Here is a 22,027-nt window from a genome sequence, read left to right as displayed (position 1 = left end):
GTCTATGAGGGGGGAAAAAAAGATGTTTTTGATAAAATTGCTTTCTACTTTCTTCATTATTACGTCATGAGCTCTTCCCTGTATTGTTCAATATGGCTCAAAAAAGTGATTTGGTAATGTCTATATTAAAAGTCCATCAAATGAATGGACCATATTTTATTTAAAATTTTCCCCTGTTGTCAGATATTTATATCATCTCTTTATTTTTTTGGAATACATTAGAAATTGAATATAATCCTATGCAAGCCATAAAACTATTTAAATATAATATTTTCTATTTATGTATTTGACAGCAAGTATTCCCTAAAACAGAGTAATTTCTGGGGTCAGATCAAGGCACATCAGAGTGCACATTAGTGACCACAAGAAGAGGCCTACAACCCAGAACAAGCATGGGGGCACTTGACTCAGATGGGGCCATCTGAGTCCTTGAACTTCTTTACTAAAGGCAGATCTGGTAGAGTCAAACAACGTTGCAACTATGGCCCACGTGAGATGCTGTCACAAGACTGAGCTTCCTCTGCCCTCCCTGCAAAACCCAACAGAGGAAAACTGTTTTGCCTTGACTGCTATTATTAAAACTGTGTAGGAGAAAGGATGTTACAAAGCTTGGGGCACATGTTTTGTTTATAGTATATAGTAAATTTGTGGGATATTTCCTTTGAAATAGAAGGTCAACTAATTGGTCTTTCTCCCATGGGTGTCTGGAGAGGGTCCTCTGCTGAGTGTTTTCCCTGCAGGGCATCATGCGCAGAATGTCGTAACGAACACATGTGGATGTTAGCCTGGCAGCATCAACAGCATGGGACGCTTCTGCAAGTGGCTGGGGGCCCAGAAGCCTCCAGAGCCTTTAGCGGTAGAATCCAAATATATTTCCCTTAATCTAGCTGCCAGTCAGAAAATTAAGACAAATTAATAATCTAGTTCATATAATTTATAATGCTGGAAACCTTGCCTCCTAGGATAAATTGTCTGCTCTTAATTAAGCCAAAGGAAAAGGGATATAAGATAACTTAGCAGAGGGAGGGAGTTATAATTGTCCTCTTGAATTACACATAAAAAAAAGCTCCAGTTCAGATCCCATTCTCCAGATTGAAAGATACAAAGTAAAAGGAACATATGTGTATTTTAGAAAATATAAAAAACAGAGAAAAATTAAGGCTGAGCCAGTCAAGGTAATACAACAATGTTATTCTTTTACTTAAAGATGGGAAAGGAACATATCTGATTAAAATTTAAGTCTAATGTTTTATTTACCTACTAGATTTTTAGAAATTACTTTTTAAACCTAATTTTCCCACAGTTACCTGGGGGATAATTCACAGTTTAAGTGGAGTTAACAAAAACCAAGCACAAGGTTGTAAGGACAACTTTCTCCACACACCCCCACCCCACCTTCTGTATCTTTCTGACAAAGAGCCGTGCATGCATGGGACACGGACTCTTTGCTGTGTGTCTGTACCACAAGAACTTTGGATATGCAAACAGAAAAGGACCAGGACTACAGGTAAGTCTCTCAACACCACAGGAGGTATCAAGTTACATGTAAATTGGTCCAACATGCAAAGAAATCACTGTCACCTCTTACTTCCAATACTGGAAAGAGCTGGAGTCAATGCCTCAGGACAGTGGCACTAGGGGACCAACAAAGTCATGTGAAACGAACATGAAACGAACACTAAAAAGTCAAATACCACAGAGTTAACAATCACAGTATCTGATCACAAGCAAGGCCTACAGGCCCGTATGGAAGTATCTGTTTTTCAAGACCTAATTCAGCTTTACTGGAAAGTGGCAGTAAAGACACAGCACACACTTACCTTACCAGTGCATCTGGTTTGCTTAGCTGGTTATTAGGAATACAGTTTTCCATTAAGTCCTTGTGTGTACTTGGGCTCTTGCTCGTGCATTTTTGCTTCTTCTCGTTTTTACTAGATGAGGAAGGAATGCTCCCGTTTGTGGCGCTATGACTGCGAGGTGATGAGTTCACAACTCCGCTGGCATTTTTGTAATTTTTTGAGGAAGCAGTGCATGAGTCCTCTTTCAAGAGATTTTCTGTACTTCCCACAAGATCATTATTCAATCTTTTACTATTGATATGGTTTTCCATATACTCAATTTCTTGTATTTTCGAGTCTACAGGTTGTAGAATATTGTTGTTATTTATTCCAAGGTTGTGTTTTTTGGCATCCTTGTCCTTTTCTTTCCCTTTTTCTCGGTATTCTATCTCTGGCAAAGTTGTGGAGAGTTTTTTGTTGGCTGGGATACCCCCGTTGTGGTGTATAAGGATCGAGGAATCCATATCAGGCAATCCTTTGGCTGCTACAATACCAAAAACAAACCAACAAACAAAAAACCCACACCGGAATATTTAGTTGTATAAAACCACAGCACAGACTGAGTCAAGAAACTGCATTACCTATGGTTAGAAACTCACTATATCAATTTGCAAACTCACTGAGAAGCAATAACCACACCACATCTCGCTAACTTCAAGAAGCAAATCCAGATAAATTTGAGAAGCTGCACATTCAGAAAATCACCATCGTTTATAAACACCAAGCTGTTACAGTTCTGGCCTTGAAAAGAAGATGAGGATTTTATAATTAAATCATACTTATCAGTCAGATCCAACTTGCCTATCACCGGAAAGAAGAGGACACAGGCCAGTCAGACTCTTAAGAGGCCTTATTTTAAGAGATGCTAACCAAACTGTTAATAACTTTACTGGAAAGACAGCGATTACATAAAAGAAGAGGTGTGATGTTAGGGTATAGGGCATTATCCTTTTCTTGATCGAGCACCAAGGTAATAAGAAGTCTGTGTCATTTATTAGACCACTAGACAAGAATTTTCTGTATGAGGTCTACATACTCCAGTTTGTCCAAGTCTACCTGAAGAGATATTTTTGCACCATTCAGAGAATAAGAGTTTGGTATATATCAACTAAAAACATGACTCTAAACTTCCAACCCTCAAATCAAAGAAAACTGATCCTGCTGTCAATCCATCTGCTGAACTGGATCTATGCCCTTAGAGAGATCCTCTTAGAGAAAGCTCTCTTTAAGATTCGCCTTGCATCATATGAACCACTTAGAATGGGACCTACCCACCTCTGCTCCATTAAGAAGAATTTTAACTTATAAAACAATTGTTTCTACCTCTCGATCTTGCTTCTACTTTGGTTCTTGGCCTGCCTCAATTACAAGCTCACAGAGTTATACATATACATTGCTACCGCGAATAAATATTTTTAAATATTTATAACAGATAAAATATTAAAATAGAAAATAAGCTATAAAAATAAAATAAAATAAACATAGTAAAAGCACATGGTCATCATCGGGCACTAGGTAGTTAACCCCCACACCCTGTTACTTCATGACCAAACAAAGCAATGGCCCTGAAAGGGAACACTAGAAAACAGGAAAATCCTTGGTCATTTTCCAAAGTCCTACCAACTTTGCCAGGGGAAAAAAAAATTCTACTGATAGACAAAATAATGACTCATCTACTGAACCAACACAACTTCAGGGTAAAGACCTACCTTCCTCGGCCTCTTTTTCCTGCTTCTGTAGCATCTGTTGCTCTGGGGGGAGAGCTTGTTGAAGAAGCTGCATGTAAAATTCGTTCTCTTTTTGCACTTCCTTCTGCTTCCTTAATCGCATTTTGTAGCTTACATAACTTTTGAAGCCAAAGCCCAAAGTCACCACAGGGTACCCAATACTAGAAAGAAGAAAGTGCAGCCAGTTATCGCCAGTAAAAAAACAAACAACACATGCATCAAGCACATGAGGACACCTCGGACTGAAATAAAGAACTAAATTCTAGATGACAATGGTATTAGAGCACTTAGTAAACACAGATATATATGGGATGTCTGTTATGGAAATGAGAGGCAGCCGGCACACAGAACACACCCGCGGGGAGCAGAAGGACTGCTAGACCAGTAGAGGCTGTCCACCAGACTCTGGCATTCTTCAAACCAGCTCAAGAACTTAACCCAGTGATTGCTGGATATAGTGGCTAATGCCTTTGATTAACAGCAAACTACGTTGTGCATTATTAGAACTTGGGATCTGTATGCTTTTAAGAACAGGGCAAGGATTTTATGATTGGGCATAAGTGAATAGTGTAAGTGTTAGAAAATCAAAAGGGACACGTATTCATTTTTAATACCATAGCCAGGGTCAAATTCAGGTGACTACTTTATTCTTGCTGCCTGAGGGGTATTGTCAACTAGTTGTTCCTGAAAAATCAGTTCATAAATCCTGTCATACATAAATTCAAGAGTTATTTAAATAAGTATTGATATTATCAGTGCCAATATTTGTTTTATACTCCCAAGTTAAACCAGCTGCACTTTCAACTCTAACCTCTGGGATAAAAAGTTGAAATATTTTCATTCAACTCATCAGTCTCTCTAATACCATTTCAAAGCCTCTGCAACCCTGTCAAAACTCATAGTAAGCTTCAGTAACATTCAAACTTATAAATTATAATTAGCCCAAATGTGATCCCACTACAAATTTAAAGTGACAAGTTTTATTGACCAAGTTATTTAATTCATTTGCCTGTGAAAAGACTTTAAAATAATAGAAACTGTGTCTTTTTAGTTGATTCTGTTTATTTTGGTTTCTGCCATAGATATTAGCAAAAATTAAGTCAGTTCATTTAAGTACCATGAAATAGCCATACATTTCATCGAGGCATTTTAGAATCATTATCTGATTATAATAAAAATAGATAACATTATCAGACACCTTTGTGCTTGAAATTAAGTTACATATTTTACACATATCCCCTCATTTCCTCTTTCCCATGACCCCACAAGACAGGTTCCTAATACGCGGGTGAGAGAGCTAAGGCTAAGAGAGGGTGACAGGTCTGAGGCAACAATGCTTTTAGCAGAAGGAGCTGGGGTTCAAACACTCATCTGCCTGAAAAAGTGGAAAGGCTCACGGCTCTTTACCACTATGTTATATTGTCTTTTGGGTTCTTGTAAAAGCTCTAAGAAAAAACTTCTAATTGAACTTACCATTCTACACTGAACACACTGAACTGACTTACAGATTAAGAACACACATAATACTCACCAGTGAGCAGCAAATGGACGACAAAGGTCTACATGAAAATTTTTGAGATCTTTAAATCTAATTGCTGCTTCAATATAAACAAAGAGTATCCAGAGGGACACTGTGGGCAAACACACTCCCCTTTCTGTGGGAAAGCAGTAGAGAGACAAGCATCAGTGATACATTAAACTAACATTACAGATGGGTTGTTTCGGAGACAAGTTCAACTACGGTAGCTTTCTTTTTTTTGAGTATAGTTGACACATGATGTTATATCAGTTACATGTGTACAACATAGTGATTCAACTTCTCTCTATGTTATGTTGTGCTCACCACAAGTGTACTTACCATCTGTCATCACACAAGCCTATTACAATATCATTGGCTATATTCCCTATGCTGTGCCTTCTACTCCTGTGACATTCATTCCATCACTGGAATCCTGTACCTCCCACTTCCCTTCACCCATGTTGCCCCTCCCCCTATGCTCCTTCCCTCTGTCGACCATCACTTTGTTCTCTCAACTACAGTAACTTTCATTAAGACTTTCGAACTAATTAAAAAACCGTATGATCCAGGGGCACCTGGGTGGCTCAGTCAGTTAAGTATCCGATGCTGAGTTTGGCTCAGGTCATGATCTCAGGGCGAGAGATCAAACCCTATGTCGGGCTCTGCGCTCAGCACAGAGTCTGATTGAGATTGTCTCTCCCTCTCCCTCTACCCTACTCCCCACACTCTAGCTCATTCTCCAAAAATAAATAAACATATCTAAAAAAAAAAAAAAAAAAGGAATATGATCCAAACTGAAAACTTCTATCTGACAAAATTAGCGATGGAGGGGCGCCTGGGTGGCTTAGTGGGTTAAGCTTCTGCCTTCGGCTCAGGTCATGATCTCAGGGTCCTAGGACTGAGCCCCGTGTCGGGCTCTCTGCTCAGCAGGGAGTCTGCTTCTCCCTCTCTCTCTGCCTGCCCTCTCTGCCTACTTGTGATCTCTGTCTGTCAAATAAATAAATAAAATCTTTAAAAAAAATTAAAAAAAATAAATAAAATAAAAATTAAAAAAAAAGAAGTGATGGAATCACAGACAAAAATAAAAGACAAACATCTGGCAAAAAATATTTACAATATGTAAAAGAAAGGAGTCATAGCCCAACCATACAAAGAGCTCCTACAAATCAATAAAAAGGCAACTAAAGAAAAGAATTTGCAAATTATAAAAGAAAAACATAGATGGCTACAAACATGAAAAGATGTCCAACTTCACTACTCATTAGGGAGATACAAATGTTTCAAAAAAGAGATTCCATTTTTTTAGCCTATCAGATAAAGCAAAAATTTAAAAGACAGGTAACATAGGGAGGGTAAGGCAAAGGGCTCATTCTCATACTTGGCAAAAATATAAAGTAGGGCAACATTTTTTTTTTTTAAAGATCTTATTTATTTGTCAGAGAGAGAGAGAAAGAGAGAGAGTGCGTGCGTGCACAGGCAGACAGAATGGCAGGCAGAGGCAGAGGGAGAAGCAGGCTCCCTGCCGAGCAAGGAGCCCGATGTGGGACTTGATCCCAGAATGCTGGGATTGTGACCTGAGCCGAAGGCAGCTAGCTGCTTAACCAACTGAGCCACCCAGGCGTCCCAGTAGGGCAACATTTTTAAGAAGACAGTTTGGGGGGTGCCTGGGTAGCTCAGTGGGTTAAAGAAGACAGTTTGTCAGTAAAATTAAATTTAAAATCTTATACATTTGACCCAGAAATTCCAATTCTGGGAATCTACTCTACAGAAAAGAAAAAAAAAGCCCTGGAATAAATGTGTAAGAATACTCACTATATTATTATTTCTAATAGCAAAAAATGTGGAATCATTTTAAATGTGTATCAACAGAGAACTGTTTATGATAAGTCTGTATACTGAAATATGATGCAGCTTTTCAAAGAATGATCTGTACTAACACGATATATAAAAAAATAAATTCTGGAGAATGTGTTACTGCACAAAGAAATGTTTCTGACATTTAATTTCTGTTCTACTTTGTTTAAAAAGATTTTATTTATTCATTTGAGTGAGAGAGAGAGAGAGAGCACAAGCAGAGGGAGAGGCAGAGGGAGAAGGAGAAGCAGCCTCCCCACCGAGCTGGGAGCCAGACAGATGGACAGACAGGGGCTCAATGCCAGGACCTGGAGATCATGACCAGAGCCAAAGGCAGAAGCTTAACCATCTGAGCTACCTAGGCACCCCGTTCTAGAAATTTTTTATTCTTAACTATAAGCTTACATTTCTTTTATAATTAAAAACAATTTTTGTGAGTGCCTATGTGGCTTAGTCGATTAAGTGTCTGCCTTCAGCTCAGGTCATGATCTCAGGGTCCTGGGATCCAGCCCTCCATCAGGCTCCGGGCTCATCAAGGAGCCTGCTTCTCTCTCTGCCTGCCACTCCCCCTGCTTGTGCATGTTCTCTGTCTCTTTCTCTCTGACAAATAAATAAAATCTTAAAAAAATAATAAAAATAAAAACAATTTTCAAGGGAGGAAAAAGCAACATGCAATATAGAATAAATAAGATAAAAATAATGAGGTAATTTCCATTAATTTTTAGAATCAAAATCTGTAGGCTAGGTCTATCTGTGTCAGGACATGATTAATAATGGGATTTTTTCTTTTTTTTTTTTAAATGAAGATGGACTACATAAGCATGAGGTCCAGTAACTGTGGAAAGAGATCCTCTGAGACTATTTAAGGCAAGCAAGTTACAGAAGAGAGAACAGGGAGTTAGGGGAGGGAAATCAGTAATCTGAAGAACTAAAAATCTTTGGGATGAAACAAAAGAAAAACCATAGTATCTTGGAACTACAAAGAACTTTGGTCCAACCTCCTTATCACAGTGAAGAGTAAAGTAAGGCCCAGAGTTTATGCAAATTGGGTCCAAGTTCACAGAGATAATACTGGGTCTGCTCCTAAGGAGAACTTAAGTCCCCTTAGGCCTAATCCCTGCAGTATAGAAAATGGTAAAAGCTCTGTGAAGGCAGCAAATGGCCTCAACCATTCTTACAGATTTAACATACAAAAAAAGGGGCATTTTCACAGTGTACAAAGACAAACAGCAACCCCTAGGATAAGACATTTTCAACTTCATTTCAAAATGCATTTTCAAAAATTTATATTCTCTAACTCCCTATATTAATTTCTAAAGTTATCATATACATAATAAGCACATTACAGAAAAAAATTTTTAGACAAAATACCTGTATTTCTACATTTATCAAATAATCAAATCACATTGAAAATATTTTTAAGCAAGTAATCATGTTGTACATACAGTTTTGTATTCTGTTTTTTACCCTCTTCATAGCAAGGAAGTTTATGATTAATCATTCTTTTGTTGTAATAAATAATTTCATCAGCAATTCCTAATTAACTTATGAATTTTAAATTTTAACAAGTGGTAAGAAAAATTAAAACCAAGTTATATAAAATGTACTTATATCTTTCTGGTCCAATAAGAACACAAAGTTTGCTTTGTTTTGTTTATTTGAGCACTAATCATTTATTTGAGCACTAATCATTCCAAATTAAAACATACTTCACAACTTAGCTATTCCAACATTTCTGAACCTAGGGCTGAAGAGAGGCCAGTATCGCTCGTGATACTAGCTTCACTGCTGCCCTGTGGGTAGCACTCCCACTGCACTCATTCCCAATAGGTTCTGTTCATAGTTATAGGAATTGTTTTTTCCAAACTACTAAGACACTATTAAAGTAATTTAGGAAATCATTATAGTTCATCAGAGTCATGCATTGTTGAGCTGGAAGGTTCCCCTAGACATTATCTAGATTATTCCACCTTCTTATGACAAAGAAGAAACTGATGGGGTGCCTGTGTGGCTTAGAAGGTTAGGTGGTGACTCTCGATTTGGGCTAAGGTCATAATCTCAGGGTCAAGTCTCCTAGAGATTCTTTCTCTCCCTCTTGCTCCCCTTCCCAATAAATAAATAAATCTTAAAGAAGAAGAAGAAACTGAGAACTAAACAGAATGACAAATGTAGATGGCAACTCACTTGAAACTAAGACCCAGGATAAGAAAATACAAGGAAAACCTAAAGTATGAAAAAATCACTTTAATTAGAGGATAGCAGACTTAGAAACTGTTGTGTTAGCTTATAAATCAAGTCAGATATGAGAGCGTGCTAAGAGGGAGAAACCCATGCTCACAGTGGGTACTTCAAATAACAGAGCTGACCTGTGCCTTCTACATGGGCCAACATCAGCCTCTCAGCACCTTTGAGAAGAGAAGGAATGCTGCTCCAGAGAGCTTTAATGAGCTGGTACTCCCTCAGTGGTCAATCCTACAGGCTGCATCCAGGCCTAAGCATCAAGTTTCATGCAGCTTTGCAAAGAAGCGTAACACTCTGAGAGCCAGTCTGCACGTCCCCATGCGTCTCACTCAGGCTTTCACAGTGGACTGGAGCTATGGAAACATCTCCTCTCATCTTGGTTTGAGACAGTAGAAGTAAGCTTTACGAAGAATGGAGAGGACTGTGTGGCTCCACTACAGTTAGAACATACCAGAAACAGTGCATTTGGTGAAGAGAACCATTAAGAACTAGGGAGATCAGGATGGTGAAATTCTTTCAAATAACATGTAAGTCATAGCTGATGAAACAGAGATGTTGTGCTTACAGACAAGAGGGCCTGAGAGGATAGGACAGTGCTTTAAATCTCTACAGAAATGTTAACCATGGATGGGAAACCACACTCCTTTGGTGTGGCTCTAATGTAGGGATGCAGTGTTGGAGCTTGAGGAGATGATCTGGAGACCCCTCGAATCTGAAGGAAAAGTTCTGTATATTTCCCTATACTTGTGGGGGAAAGCCTCCTTATATCCTCTACGAGATAAACAAGCTCCCCCAAAACAGTCCAGAGGTACTGGGTCAAAAGTGTTAAGGAGGAAAATTCTGGCTCAGTATGAGGAAGAACTTTCTATTATAGCGACCCCGAAAACTGAGTTCCCTGTCACTGTAGCCTTTCAATCAGAAACTAAACCACTACGTGTCAGGGATGCTGTGGGGATTCTTATACCAAATAAGGATTCAACTAAATGACCTCAAGCATTCCTTTCAAAGCTGAAACTCCAGGAACATTTTTTTCTATGTGGAACATGGCTGTCTCAGAGTCTACCTAAACAGAAATCACTTCAACTTAAAAAAAAAAAAAAAAAGAGTATTTTCATAATGAGAATTGGTTATTGAAATGTCTACAATCGAGATGTCAAATCATAAAGGCTTAAACTTTTCATTCAATAATGAAAAAAATATAAAATATATTTCAGAGGCATCATCTATTAGGAAAAGGCCACTTTAAAATGTCCACATGGTCACCTGGGTGGCTCAGTCAGTTAAGCATCTGCCTTCAGCTCAGGTCATGATCCCAGGGTCCTGGGATCAAGTCCTGCATTTGGCTCCCTGCTCAGTGGGGAGCCTGCTTCTCCCTTAGTCCCTTCCCCGGTCAACTGCGCACATGCAACCTTCTCTCTCTCTCTCTCTCTCTCTCTCTCTCTCTCTCGTGCACACACATACAAAAATAAATAAATAAATCTTTAAAAAAAAAAAAAGTCCACATTAAACTCAACTCTAAATAATGTATTCAATGAAATCACTACATTAAAAAAGTTTGAATCTAAGATTTCTATCTATCTGAGAAGCCATTAAGACTTACCTGTGTGCCATACGTACTGAACCCATACATATGTGCTAGCAGCAAAAAAAAGCCATTGTATGGGGATGAACAGCAGACATATTATATTTGATGTGAATGCTACACAAACAAAAAATACTGAGAAGGCCTAAAGGAAAAAACAAAACAAAATTAAAAACACATCTTAGAACTTGTTATTTCAAACATTATTAAAAGCATGTTGGACAAAATCTCTGAAACTGCCATGCAAGAACTATAGAGCAAGTTTAAACATTTAAAAGCCACCATGTAAAAAGTAGAGGTTAATTCAATATTAAAAAGTAATCCTATTTATGTCCTCAGTCATGAAGAACTGGACCAGGACAGGCTGAGGTTGGGTCACAATGAGTTCATTTGGACTCCCCAGGTGGGTTACCTAGAACAACTAGAACTTTAACACAGAAAAGCCTCCTCTCTCCTCCCAAAACATTCCTAAAGAGCCTCATTCTTAAAGAACAGGCTGCTGGAGCACAAGTGAATCATGATAATAAGAATTAGGCTAATGTTAAAGATTTTAATAATCCAGCCTTTCTCTGGACACACCACTGGGTATTCCCCAAGAGGCCATAAGCCCGAAGCTATCTTTTTGAGGCTCTGGATTTCTAAGTAGAAGAGTTCCAGGTTTAAGGTGTAGCCATGGAATATAAGAGAACTGCAGGTCAACCAGGGGAACAAACCTAGGCCTGTGCCCTTGCTCTAACCCAGTAGTTTTCAAAACATAGTCTGGGGATCCCCAGGGGCAGGAGGGGAGTCTCTGAGATCCTTTCACTGGGTCTTCCAGGTCAACACCATTTTCATAGCAATATTAAGATGTTATATGCTGGGACGCCTGGGTGGCTCAGTTGGTTGAGCAGCTGCCTTCGGCTCAGGTCATGATCCCAGCGTCCTGGGATCGAGTCCCACATCGGGCTCCATGCTCGGCAGGGAGCCTGCTTCTCCCTCTGCCTCTGCCTGCCATTCTCTCTGCCTGTGCTCGCTCTCTCCCCCTCTCTCTCTCTGATAAAAAAAAAAAAAAAAAAAAAAAAGATGTTATATGCCTTTTTCATGTTCATTCACTCAGGACTAAGGTGGCTTTTTTGAGAAGCTACATGATATGTGATTTTGCAGTCCACCAAGTTCAGAGGCAGATATGAAAATGCAGCTGCCTTCCATTAAGCCAGCCATTAAAGACATTTGCAAAAACATGGTCAAATCTTCTAATTTTTTTGTTTTGAAAAACAGAGTTATTTTTCATAATAATGTGACTTTCATTAACATGCAATAGGCTTATTATTTTTAAGTGAATTTATAAACATTTAAATTTGTTTTCAGTTTTGATTTCTAATATAGTTAATATGGAGAGATCTAACCCAGATAAATAAAAGCTCCTTGAAATCCTCAGTAGTTTTTAAAACTTTAACAGGGCTCTGAGACCACAAAGTTTGAGAACCACTGCTCTAACTCTAACCCAATCACTGACACAGTGATAAGGCTCCAGAAATACTTCAGAGTAGGACTGGGTAATTATTGCTTCCTTCACTACTCTGTTTCCCTCCCAAGGTCTTTGGCCCTCCCCTTCTTTTCACTGGAATGGTAGAGATGGGGAAGGGGTGTATAATGATTTGATCACAGTTTGTTTTTTATTTTTAATCATCAGTTACTGAAGATTTTCTTAGAAAATTAAACCCTTTATACTTGAAAAATGTATTCATAAACGTACCAGTCCCTGGTATCTGAAGGAATCATAGACGCTCCTGATGAAAAGCCAAAATGGCCACAGGTATTCAAATCTGAACTCCAGGACAAAATCTGCCAGGAGGACAAGCGCCCACACTACCAGGAATTTCAGGTATAAAAATGTACTGCAAAGCATAAAAATAAAGAATTAATTCAAGGTCACTGGCGAAGGACTAGAAAAAGAAAACGCACTGTTTTCGTTAAGAGACCAAAAATATCTTCATATACCATGAAAACAGATAGAGATGTTTCCGTAAGCCACCTAAATTTTAGAAGCTCTGACTTTCACTCTGAGACCCAAAACTATCAAAGTAAGATGATGACCACAAATGCTTAATTCTATTTAAGATGGAAAGAAATTTTACATTTCAACCACTATTTTAAAATGTACTAAGTGTCTGATTTAAAATACTGCAACACTCTCAAAATTACAGCTTTCCAGCTCTTCTTCATTAGAAGAAAATGTCATGGTTGAAAAGCTTCGAATTTGCTGTTTCCCTCCCCCCTACATCTGTGTGAAGAGTCTTTGAAATTCTTGATGCACACCCCTACAAGCTTGAAGGATTCTGGTTGGTTTTTTTTTTTTTCCTCTTTTCTCCTCTTGCCTTTCCATGTAGTATTCACCTGCATTAACCAAGCAAAAACCAAATGACTTCCGCAAACAGAAACTAATTTAGGGAGCAGTTGCCCATTACTACCAAATGGGTTGTGAGAACACAAAATGTACATTAAAGGAAACAATCCTAAGTACCCCAGCCTTGCTCTAGCTAAGATGTAAATGTGTGCTTCCAGCTCCCTCTGGATTTACGTTAAGTAGAAGCAGACTTTGATATGACAAGCAGGTAGCTCAAAACAAGGTAAGGCCATGGATTAAAATCTCAAAGCCCATATTTCTACTTCATGAGTTATACAATAGATAAATAGAAGCCTTCAGATTAATAAGCCCCTTACTAATAAGCCCCTAATTCTATGTCCTTAACCCAGTCAATTCTGGAGCAGATAAAGTTTAGGCATTAAAAAATTAAAAAATGTTTTCTTAGATATAGATTGGAAATACCTAAAATTCACTTTGATTTGGGCCAGAGCCTTGTATGCTGCTTTGTAATACAAACATTCCAATACTGATGTGATTATATTAGCTGTTTGAATATACACCACCGACAACAAAATCAAGGCTTTAATAAATCATGGTAAAGTATATTAAAATAAGCTACAAAAAAATTGATAAACTTGGTGGGTGGCAGACAACAAAAGCAAGACCCAACACTGAGGTTTCTTTCTTTGCCCTCTAAAGCCACAAGGGTAAAAAGATGTCAAGAACAGACCAGTATGACCCTCAATGATATAGTAGCATAATGAGACATTATTTGCAATTAGGGGCAGTTTCTAATACTAACTCTTTTTTTTTTTTTTTTAAAGATTCCATTCACTTATTCGACAGAGAGAGAAAGATCACAAGTGGGCAGAGAGGCAGGCAGAGAGAGAGGGGGAAGCAGGCTCCCTGCCGAGCACAGAGCCCAATCTGGGGCCCAATCCCATGACCCCAAGACCATGACCTGAGCCAAAGGCAGAGGCCCAACCCACTGAGCCACCCAGGCGACCCTCTAATACTAACTCTTGATAGAAGTTCTTAGGGCTTGACAGTAAGTTTCGATTAAGAGGTTTGCTATACAATCAAGGTACCCAAGGCAAACCAGAAGAAAACAGGCTTGCATTCCAAGTCCCACCTCACTAGACTCATTAGTCAGACGAAGACGGAGCCCTCATTCTCCCCCATTAAGAATCCATCACTGATCCAGTGGAGAGCAAGGTGTATCTCACTAGAAGGAAAACTGAGTCACACAGGCATTCAGGAACACAAATCTAATTTCAAACTAGATTTCCAAGCTGCTTAGCTTTCAAACTGAGAGGTTTGTCCTTGTCTCTAGAACTGTTTCTAGGTTTTAAAGAAGTGATGATAGCCTCTAATCCCTGTTTCTGAGGCATCTAAGAAATGGCACACATGGAAATGTTTTTACCTCTCCAACTGAACACTTTTTCCCACAGGGCTGCCCCTGAGGAGGTAACTGAGATGCACTGAGGACATCATCTTGTGTGGTCATCCCCACTCCCCAGGTGGGCAAAGGAGAGTACTACCAACTGTTCCCAACGCTCCCAAGGCATGGCAGGATCCCAGTCTCGCAGGCAACATTCTGTTGCACTGTTTAGAGAGCATTATCCAAAGAATGACAGCCTATTGAATACTTTTTAGTAACCCGGTCATTTAAACTGAAGGCAATACAGAAATGATCATCTTTCTAACAATGACTATTCTTTTTCAAGTATGTGACTTCAAGAGAGTTCCTTTTTCTGTATTTCATTTCTTAAAAAAAAAAAAACAAAAAAAAACTGCTTTCATACTCTCATGTTCCTTGACACCCAGATCTTACTAAGTCACAGTTTAGAAGCAGATATCTAAGGAAACTTGACCTTTCACAACCATATGCCATAGCCTCAACTTTCCTCAGACTCCCCTTTTAGGTGGGCCTGCCTCTAAAAATCAAGAGGCAATCTAATGAACAAATCAGATTTTACAATTTTCCAAAAAGAGTTCTAGAGCTTAGCTGCACAATCATGTGAATATACATATTATTACTAAATTGTACACTTAAAAGTGGTTAAGACACTGAATTTTACATTATGTGTTTTACCACACTTTTAAATATATATAAAACAAATAATTCTTTACTCACATTTAAAAAAAGTTGATTTTACTTTAGGACTAGTACTGAATTCTACTGATTCATTTCTGCCTTCAAGGTTTTAAGACAGTTGCCTGGAGGCTCCTGGGTGGCTCAGTGGGTTAAAGCCTCTGCCTTTGGCTCAGGTCATGATCCCGGGGTCCTGGGATCGAGCCCTGCTAAGCAGGGAGCCTGCTTCCTCCTCCCTCTCTGCCTGCCTCTCTGCCTACTTGTGATCTCTGTCTGTCAAATAAATAAAATCTTTAAAAAAAAAAAAAAAGTTGCCTAATTCTGTATTCACTTAGTCCCCTGCATCAGTAAATTATGCTTATTATCCTTCTATAGGTACATGCAAAAAAAGTTAAAAGACAAGTAATCTAAAATGATTGCTTAACAGTGTAGAAACCTAATTCCTTTCCTTCCATGTCCTGATGGTCATAAGATTTAACCAAATCCAAAGAGATGACATTCTAGCAGGAAGAGAAAGTTAGGTTTTAAGCCATTGTAGCATTCTAAAATACTTCTTTTAAACCATGAAGAGAATGTGATTAAATATAAAGTATTTTTAGACAAGCTGTTCACAATATGGTTCATAACTTGATGTTACTTTCTTTGACCCAAATGCATTTATGAATAACTATAAAATATCTTGAACAAAAACTTAAAGCATAACTACAATGAAAAGATATTTTCCATAATAATATAATGAAACAAGGGCAGACCAGTAACGTCTCTTGATGGTCTTACAAGGTTCTGTTTTGGATGCCGGTGAAATTAAGAAGAGACACATGCAATGATTAGTCTTAATGGTGGTGATTCTTTCAAAGTGGTTATTAACTATAAGATTCTTTCCCCTCCCTCATTCTATTCCTACCCTTGCCATTTACAACCACTTTTAACCTGAAGCTATTTGGCAATATTCTTCAGCTATGGATTAATCATCTACGATTAATGAGAAGTAGTACTGAACATTTTTCTTTCTCTGAGTAAAGTGCACCTTCTCTCTAGTACCACTAGCTGCTGTCATTTAGATCATTTTCTGGAGCCCACATAATTACCATGGTGTGGCCATCAATCCTCAGTACCTGACCTTTTCCCTAGGCAGACTAATGGCCATTTAGTTCACTTGGTCCTCACCACAGAAATGACTCTGTAGAAGATTGCACTGGCTGTGCTGGTGGCCATCTATCTCAATCCCCAGCTTTCCTGTCTTCTCTGGAAGAGCAACTGTGAATTGCTTTTGGCTTTCAGTATGTAGCATGATACTTCTCACACCAAACTGCTGTCTTCTCTGTTATCAAATACCTCTCCCTACTCCACCCCACTTCTAGAATATTCATCCAGCCTCTTGTCCAGCCAATATTCCTACTGAAATCTGATTATGCGTAATCATCGTCCTGCTACTCCAAGTGTGGTCCACGGACCAGCATCATCAGCGTTACTGCGAGCTTTTCGGAACAACAGCTATTTCAGGACCCATCCCAGACCTATAACATCTAAGCCTCCCTTTTCACCAGACCCCTAGACCATTTGTGTGTACTTTAAAACTTGAGAAGTACTGGCTCGTGGTATAAGCTTCTCATTGTCATGGAACTTCCACTGAATTCCACAATGTCTCAGAAGGAAAACAACCATCTACTTAGATAATCAGTACTTATCTCCAAACCCTCAGCACTCCTTCCCTCAACTGAGATCACTGTTCAGGGTTGATTCTTCCATTTTCTTACTTTTCTTTCTGAGTCACAGACAAGATGACAAGATCCCCACCTAAGTACAATTTAACCAAACGAAGCACTTCTATTACTGCACTCATCCTTCAGCACACAACACCCAAACATGACTTCTTTTAAAAAAGCCTCCCTGAGTAAAGACTGATTAGTAAAGACTGTTACCCATTATATGCTCATAACATCCTGTACCGTAAGAACATTTAATCACAGTTATAAATAAATAGTATTTTATTTAATTAACTGTTTAAATGTAGAGTCCACAAGAACAAAAGAGCTGCCTACTTTGTTCCCTGCTTTATCCTCAGTGCCCAGCAGAATACCCCGCACACTACAAAAACTCAACAAATATTTGTTGAATGAATGACCTGCAATGCACAAGAGTGTTTAGGATTGACAGCAAGGCCTTTCCCAAAGTACACACTTGAAATGAAGGTAGACGGAGAGATCATGCACAGATGACTGGGAAGGGTATCTGAACAATGCAACAATGACAAAGGAAACAAACACAGGTTCTGCTCCAAAGATCACCATGAACCTGCTCCCAGTCTGTTCTGGTCGTCCGTAAGAAGAAATGAATCTAATCAGCCCTGCTCTGCGCACCAAACTATCACTCCGTTTGGCCTGCCTGCCACTGGCTCGGCCTACAGTGAGGGTTCTCGAAGTGTCTTCTAGTAAGCCTAACATTAAAGAAATGTGCAAAAATGGAAAGCCACACCACTCTTCTCATGAATTTATTATTTTTACATCAGCTTATAATTATTTAAAATGTGTCCACCTTAACTTTGAGTACAGCAAATATTGATAGATATAACCCATATAAACCAAGAGCGGAAAGAGGTCGAGACAAAACTAACTTGAGAGATGGCGGACTAGAGTCGGCAGTTGTGAGATTGAGCCTCTTGTTGGTCTCAGTGCGAAGACTGTTTGAGATTCTCTCTCCCTCTAACCTTCCCAACCACCCCCTCTCCCAGGTGCATGCTCTCTCTCTAACATAAATAAATAGGAACGCCTGGGTGGCTCAATGGGTTAAGCCTCTGCCTTTGGCTCGAGTCATGATCTCAGGGTTCTGGGATCGAGCCCTGAATATGGCTCTCTGCTCTGCAGGGAACCTGTTTCCCCTTCCCTCTCTGCGTGCTTCTCTGCCTCCTTGTGATCTCTCTCTGTTAAATAAATAAATAAAATCTTTTAAAAATAAATAAAAATAAAACATAAATAAATAAATATTATAAAAAAGAATTATGTGCTTTAGTGTTTTTGCAAAGGACTAGACAGGCTGCAGACAAACCAAGGACAGGTACTGTAACTTAACACAATTGGAGAACTTCAGAGTTTTAGAAATTCTGCTTCAAAAACACTTCCATCTAAAAAAAAACAAAAAAACAAAAAAAACAAAGGGTGCCTGGGTGGCTCAGTAGGTTAAGCCTCTGCCTTCACCTCAGGTCATGATCTCAGGGTCCTAGGATCGAGCCCCACATCGGGCTCTCTGCTCATTGGGGCATTGGGGAGCCTGCTTCCCCCTCTCTCTCTGCCTGCCTGCCTCTCTGCCTATTTGAGATCTCTGTCTCTGTCAAATAAATAAACAAAAATCTTTAAAATATTTTAAAAATATTTAAAAAAAAATAAAAACCATACCACTTTCGACAGTATGGACTCTGTGAGGTTCAGAGGCTAGTGCTGGAAGCACGTGAGGAGAGAGGGAACAACCCACAGGATTACACCTCCTACCTTCAGCAGTAGTAATCATCTACCTAATCACACCTTATGCTTACATCACATGTGTAATTTTCCCAAATGCTTTCATATTCATTATCTCATTTTAGTCTTACAACTGTGAAATAGGCAGGGTAGTTATTACCCTTTCATAAGAAAGAAACCTGAGGAACCAGGAACTGAGAGGCTGCGGGGCACTGTTGAAAGAACACAGGAACAGGAGTCTGGAGACCACAAAGAAGTGAATTCTACTGGAATGCTGTGCTGCTGCTAAAAAACATAAATGAATATATTTCCATGGGAAAAAAAGGAAAAAAGATTAAGTGAGGAGAAAAGCCAAGAAACTTGTATGTGAAATGGAACCCTATTTTTGTTAAGAAATACACGTTTGCTTATATAGAAAAAAAAAAAAATGATACCTAAAAATTATATAACAGTCATCACCCCAGAGCAGGAGTACTAAGGTCTCTGTTGCATTATGTGCTAATATACTATCATGTTAATTCGTTCCTAACAAGTATGTGTTACTTTTATTTTTTTAACTCTTCATTTTGAAATAACTTTGGACTTAAAGTTGCAGGAGTAATACAAAGGGTTCCTTTATAGGTTCCAGAACACAAATGATAAAACATTTTACCATGTTCTTACTATCATTATCCCCTATATATGTTTTATTGGTTTTTTTAAATCGAAGTCAGGAAATTAACATTGATATGTTACTATTATCTGATCTAGACACCTTATTCAAATTTCAGCAATTATTTCACTAATGTCCTTTTTTTTTTTTTAAGATTTATTTATTTTAAGAAGGGGAAGGGCAGAGGGGGAGGGAGAGACTCTCAAGCAGACTCCCCACTGAGCGTGGAGACTGACACAGGGCTTGATCCCATTACTGCGAGATCATGACCTGAGCTGAAACCAAGAGTCAGACATTCAAATGACTGAGCCACCCGGGCGCCCCTCACTAATGTCCCTTAAAGCAAGAGATAAATAGATAGCGCTCGATCAATCAATAAATCCTGGTTCTATCACATTTTGCACTGCTGTCATAGCCATACTGTGTGGTTTTTTTTTTTTAATTTATTTAATAGAGTTTCTCTTTTTTGAGAAAGAAAAAAGGTTCCTGGTACCTGTTGCTTCACCTGGAAAATGAAGATAATGACTCTTGCTCTCCATGTAAGAGAGTCTGAGAGTATCATATGAATTCTTACACCTAAATTCTTACACCACTCAGAAACAATTAAGTGGCACAATACTGTAAAAGAGAAATGGGACAGACTTTGAGGTTAGACAGATATGGGCCTCTATCAAGTAACTAAACCTGGGGCGATCATGGTCTTCTCACATATGAAACAAGCTAATACCCTTACTGGAACAAAATAAGACAACGAAGGAAAAAACAACAGTAGTAGTAACAGCAAATAACATTATGAGCAATTATCTGTGTTGGGCATGATGCTAAGTTTTTTACATGACTTATGTCAATTATCCTTCTAGCAGTCCTCTAAAGTAGGTGGTATTATTTACCATCCTCATTTTACAGATGAGAAAACTGAGGGCTAAAGCAAGTAAGTGACTTGTTCAGGGTCACACAACTAGTGTCAGGGACATTCTTTGAAGTCAAGTTCAAATGACTTTGAAGCCCCTATGTTTATTCATCACACTGGACTTTCTTATCTCATATTAGATGTTCAATAAATATTATTCCCCTTCTTTATATACTTTCCTATATACACATTCAACTTATATAATTCTTTATTTCCCCCAAAGAACCAAGTTTTTAAAAATGAGATGTACTTTACGAAAAAAATAAACCCTTAGTATCTCATTCATAAACTATGAATTTATAAAAACTTCATTTGTAAACACATTATAAAGCTCTGCAGAAAATAAAAATTTAAAGCAAATATTCTTTTTTTTTTTTTTTAAAGATTTTATTTACTTGAGAGAGAGAAAGAGACAGAGGAGTGGAGTACTAGGGAAAGGTAGAAGGAGAAGCAGACTTGACCCAGGACCCTGGGATCATGACCTGAGCTAAAGGCAGAAGCTTAACCAACTGAGCCACCCAGATATCCCCTAAAGTCAAATATTCTTTAAAGTAATAACTACTGCACAAAAGATGGGATAACTCAAGAGTGCTTTCTAGCGAAACTGTAATGATCATTGTACTAGACGATCACTGTAATAGAGAAACATGCTCATTGTAATAGAGAATCATCCTTGTAATAGAGAAACATGTAATTCAAAAATAAGAAGATAATTCATTTTTTTAGAAGTCATAATTACCATAAACCATGAGGTATAGCTTATCAAGCCTAGAGCAAGAGAAGAAAATAATGCTTATTACATCTGAGAAAGAAGACTCTAACCTTAGTATTTCTCTCATCAGAGACAGAACTTTTTGTTTGACTATCAACATGGCACTCACTCTCTCTATAACTCAAGTGCCCTCACTACAAGATAGGCCAAATACTGACTTTAGTACTGAGCAATTATTTGGTTTTTAGAAGTGCTTTAAAGATGAATGAAGTAATAATGTAATTTAAAAACAGAGCTAGACTGTTTCTAGCCACCTCCCCTGTGCTAGGTAAGGAAAGAGATCTCAAACAGTATAAATGCATTAGTGAGGTCTACAGATACCCCTCAAGTGGACTAGCTGCACTATCTCAATCCACTAAATGCAAGGCCTCTAAAAAAGAAAACACAACAGAAGAGATGGATGAGGGAAAATTATTTCTGATGTCACAATCCCATCACTCAATGTGAGTACACTGTCCTTAAAACCAGCAGAGGAAAACAAAGGAATGAAGGTTGGTGCTATGAAGGGTCTTCAAAGTCTGGGGATGGTTGGCATTGTGGAAAGTTGATGAGCCAAGACCAATTTGGTATCAGTTAAGTAAAATGTCGAAGTGAAGATATAAAGACTCAAAGAATAATTCAAACAGCTGATTATGTTTTTTAAAGTTTCCATTACCAAGATCCATGTGCCTAAAGGTGAGAGACCGTGAGGAAATGGTCAGTCCTTGGGTATTTCAAGAAATTCATGATGGGGAAAAAAAAATCTAGCAAAGGATATGTGTTTCTACTGTTGGTCTGTATGATTATACTCACATAGCTTGTTGAGCAAAAATCTTTATTATTCTGGGCCTATTTCTTGAAAATGATCCAAGTTAAATAATTACATCCAAATCTAGTAAGCCTAGAGAATAAAAGTAATCAGTATCTTTTTGAAGAGCACACTAGATTTCATCAAGAAAAGTAACCCAGGAGCATCTGGTGGGCTCAGCTGGTACAGCATGTGACTCTTGATCTCAGGGTTATGAGTTCGAGCCCCATGACAGGAAGGAATTAAGG

The 22,027-nt window shown here is 38.5% G+C and overlaps 1 protein-coding gene across 1 annotated transcript in view; it reads right to left on the bottom strand.

Annotated features, from left to right (window-relative positions):
* The window catches only part of MACO1 (macoilin 1), a 62,984-nt gene that overhangs the window by 34,829 nt on the left and 6,128 nt on the right, over positions 1–22,027 (bottom strand). The window contains exons 2-6 of the mRNA XM_059376699.1: positions 12,497–12,638; positions 10,780–10,906; positions 5,097–5,220; positions 3,548–3,726; positions 1,821–2,322 (exon numbers count right to left, since the gene is read on the bottom strand). Of these exons, the coding sequence (XP_059232682.1) occupies positions 1,821–2,322; positions 3,548–3,726; positions 5,097–5,220; positions 10,780–10,906; positions 12,497–12,638 (1,074 nt within the window). The remainder of the gene's footprint in view (positions 1–1,820; positions 2,323–3,547; positions 3,727–5,096; positions 5,221–10,779; positions 10,907–12,496; positions 12,639–22,027) is intronic.

The sequence above is a fragment of the Mustela nigripes genome, chromosome 14 (assembly GCF_022355385.1).
Source record: "Mustela nigripes isolate SB6536 chromosome 14, MUSNIG.SB6536, whole genome shotgun sequence".
Classification (NCBI taxonomy): Eukaryota; Metazoa; Chordata; class Mammalia; order Carnivora; family Mustelidae; genus Mustela; species Mustela nigripes.
The sequence above is the reverse complement of the archived record's forward strand: the minus strand, read 5'-3'. Positions and strand labels throughout refer to the sequence as shown.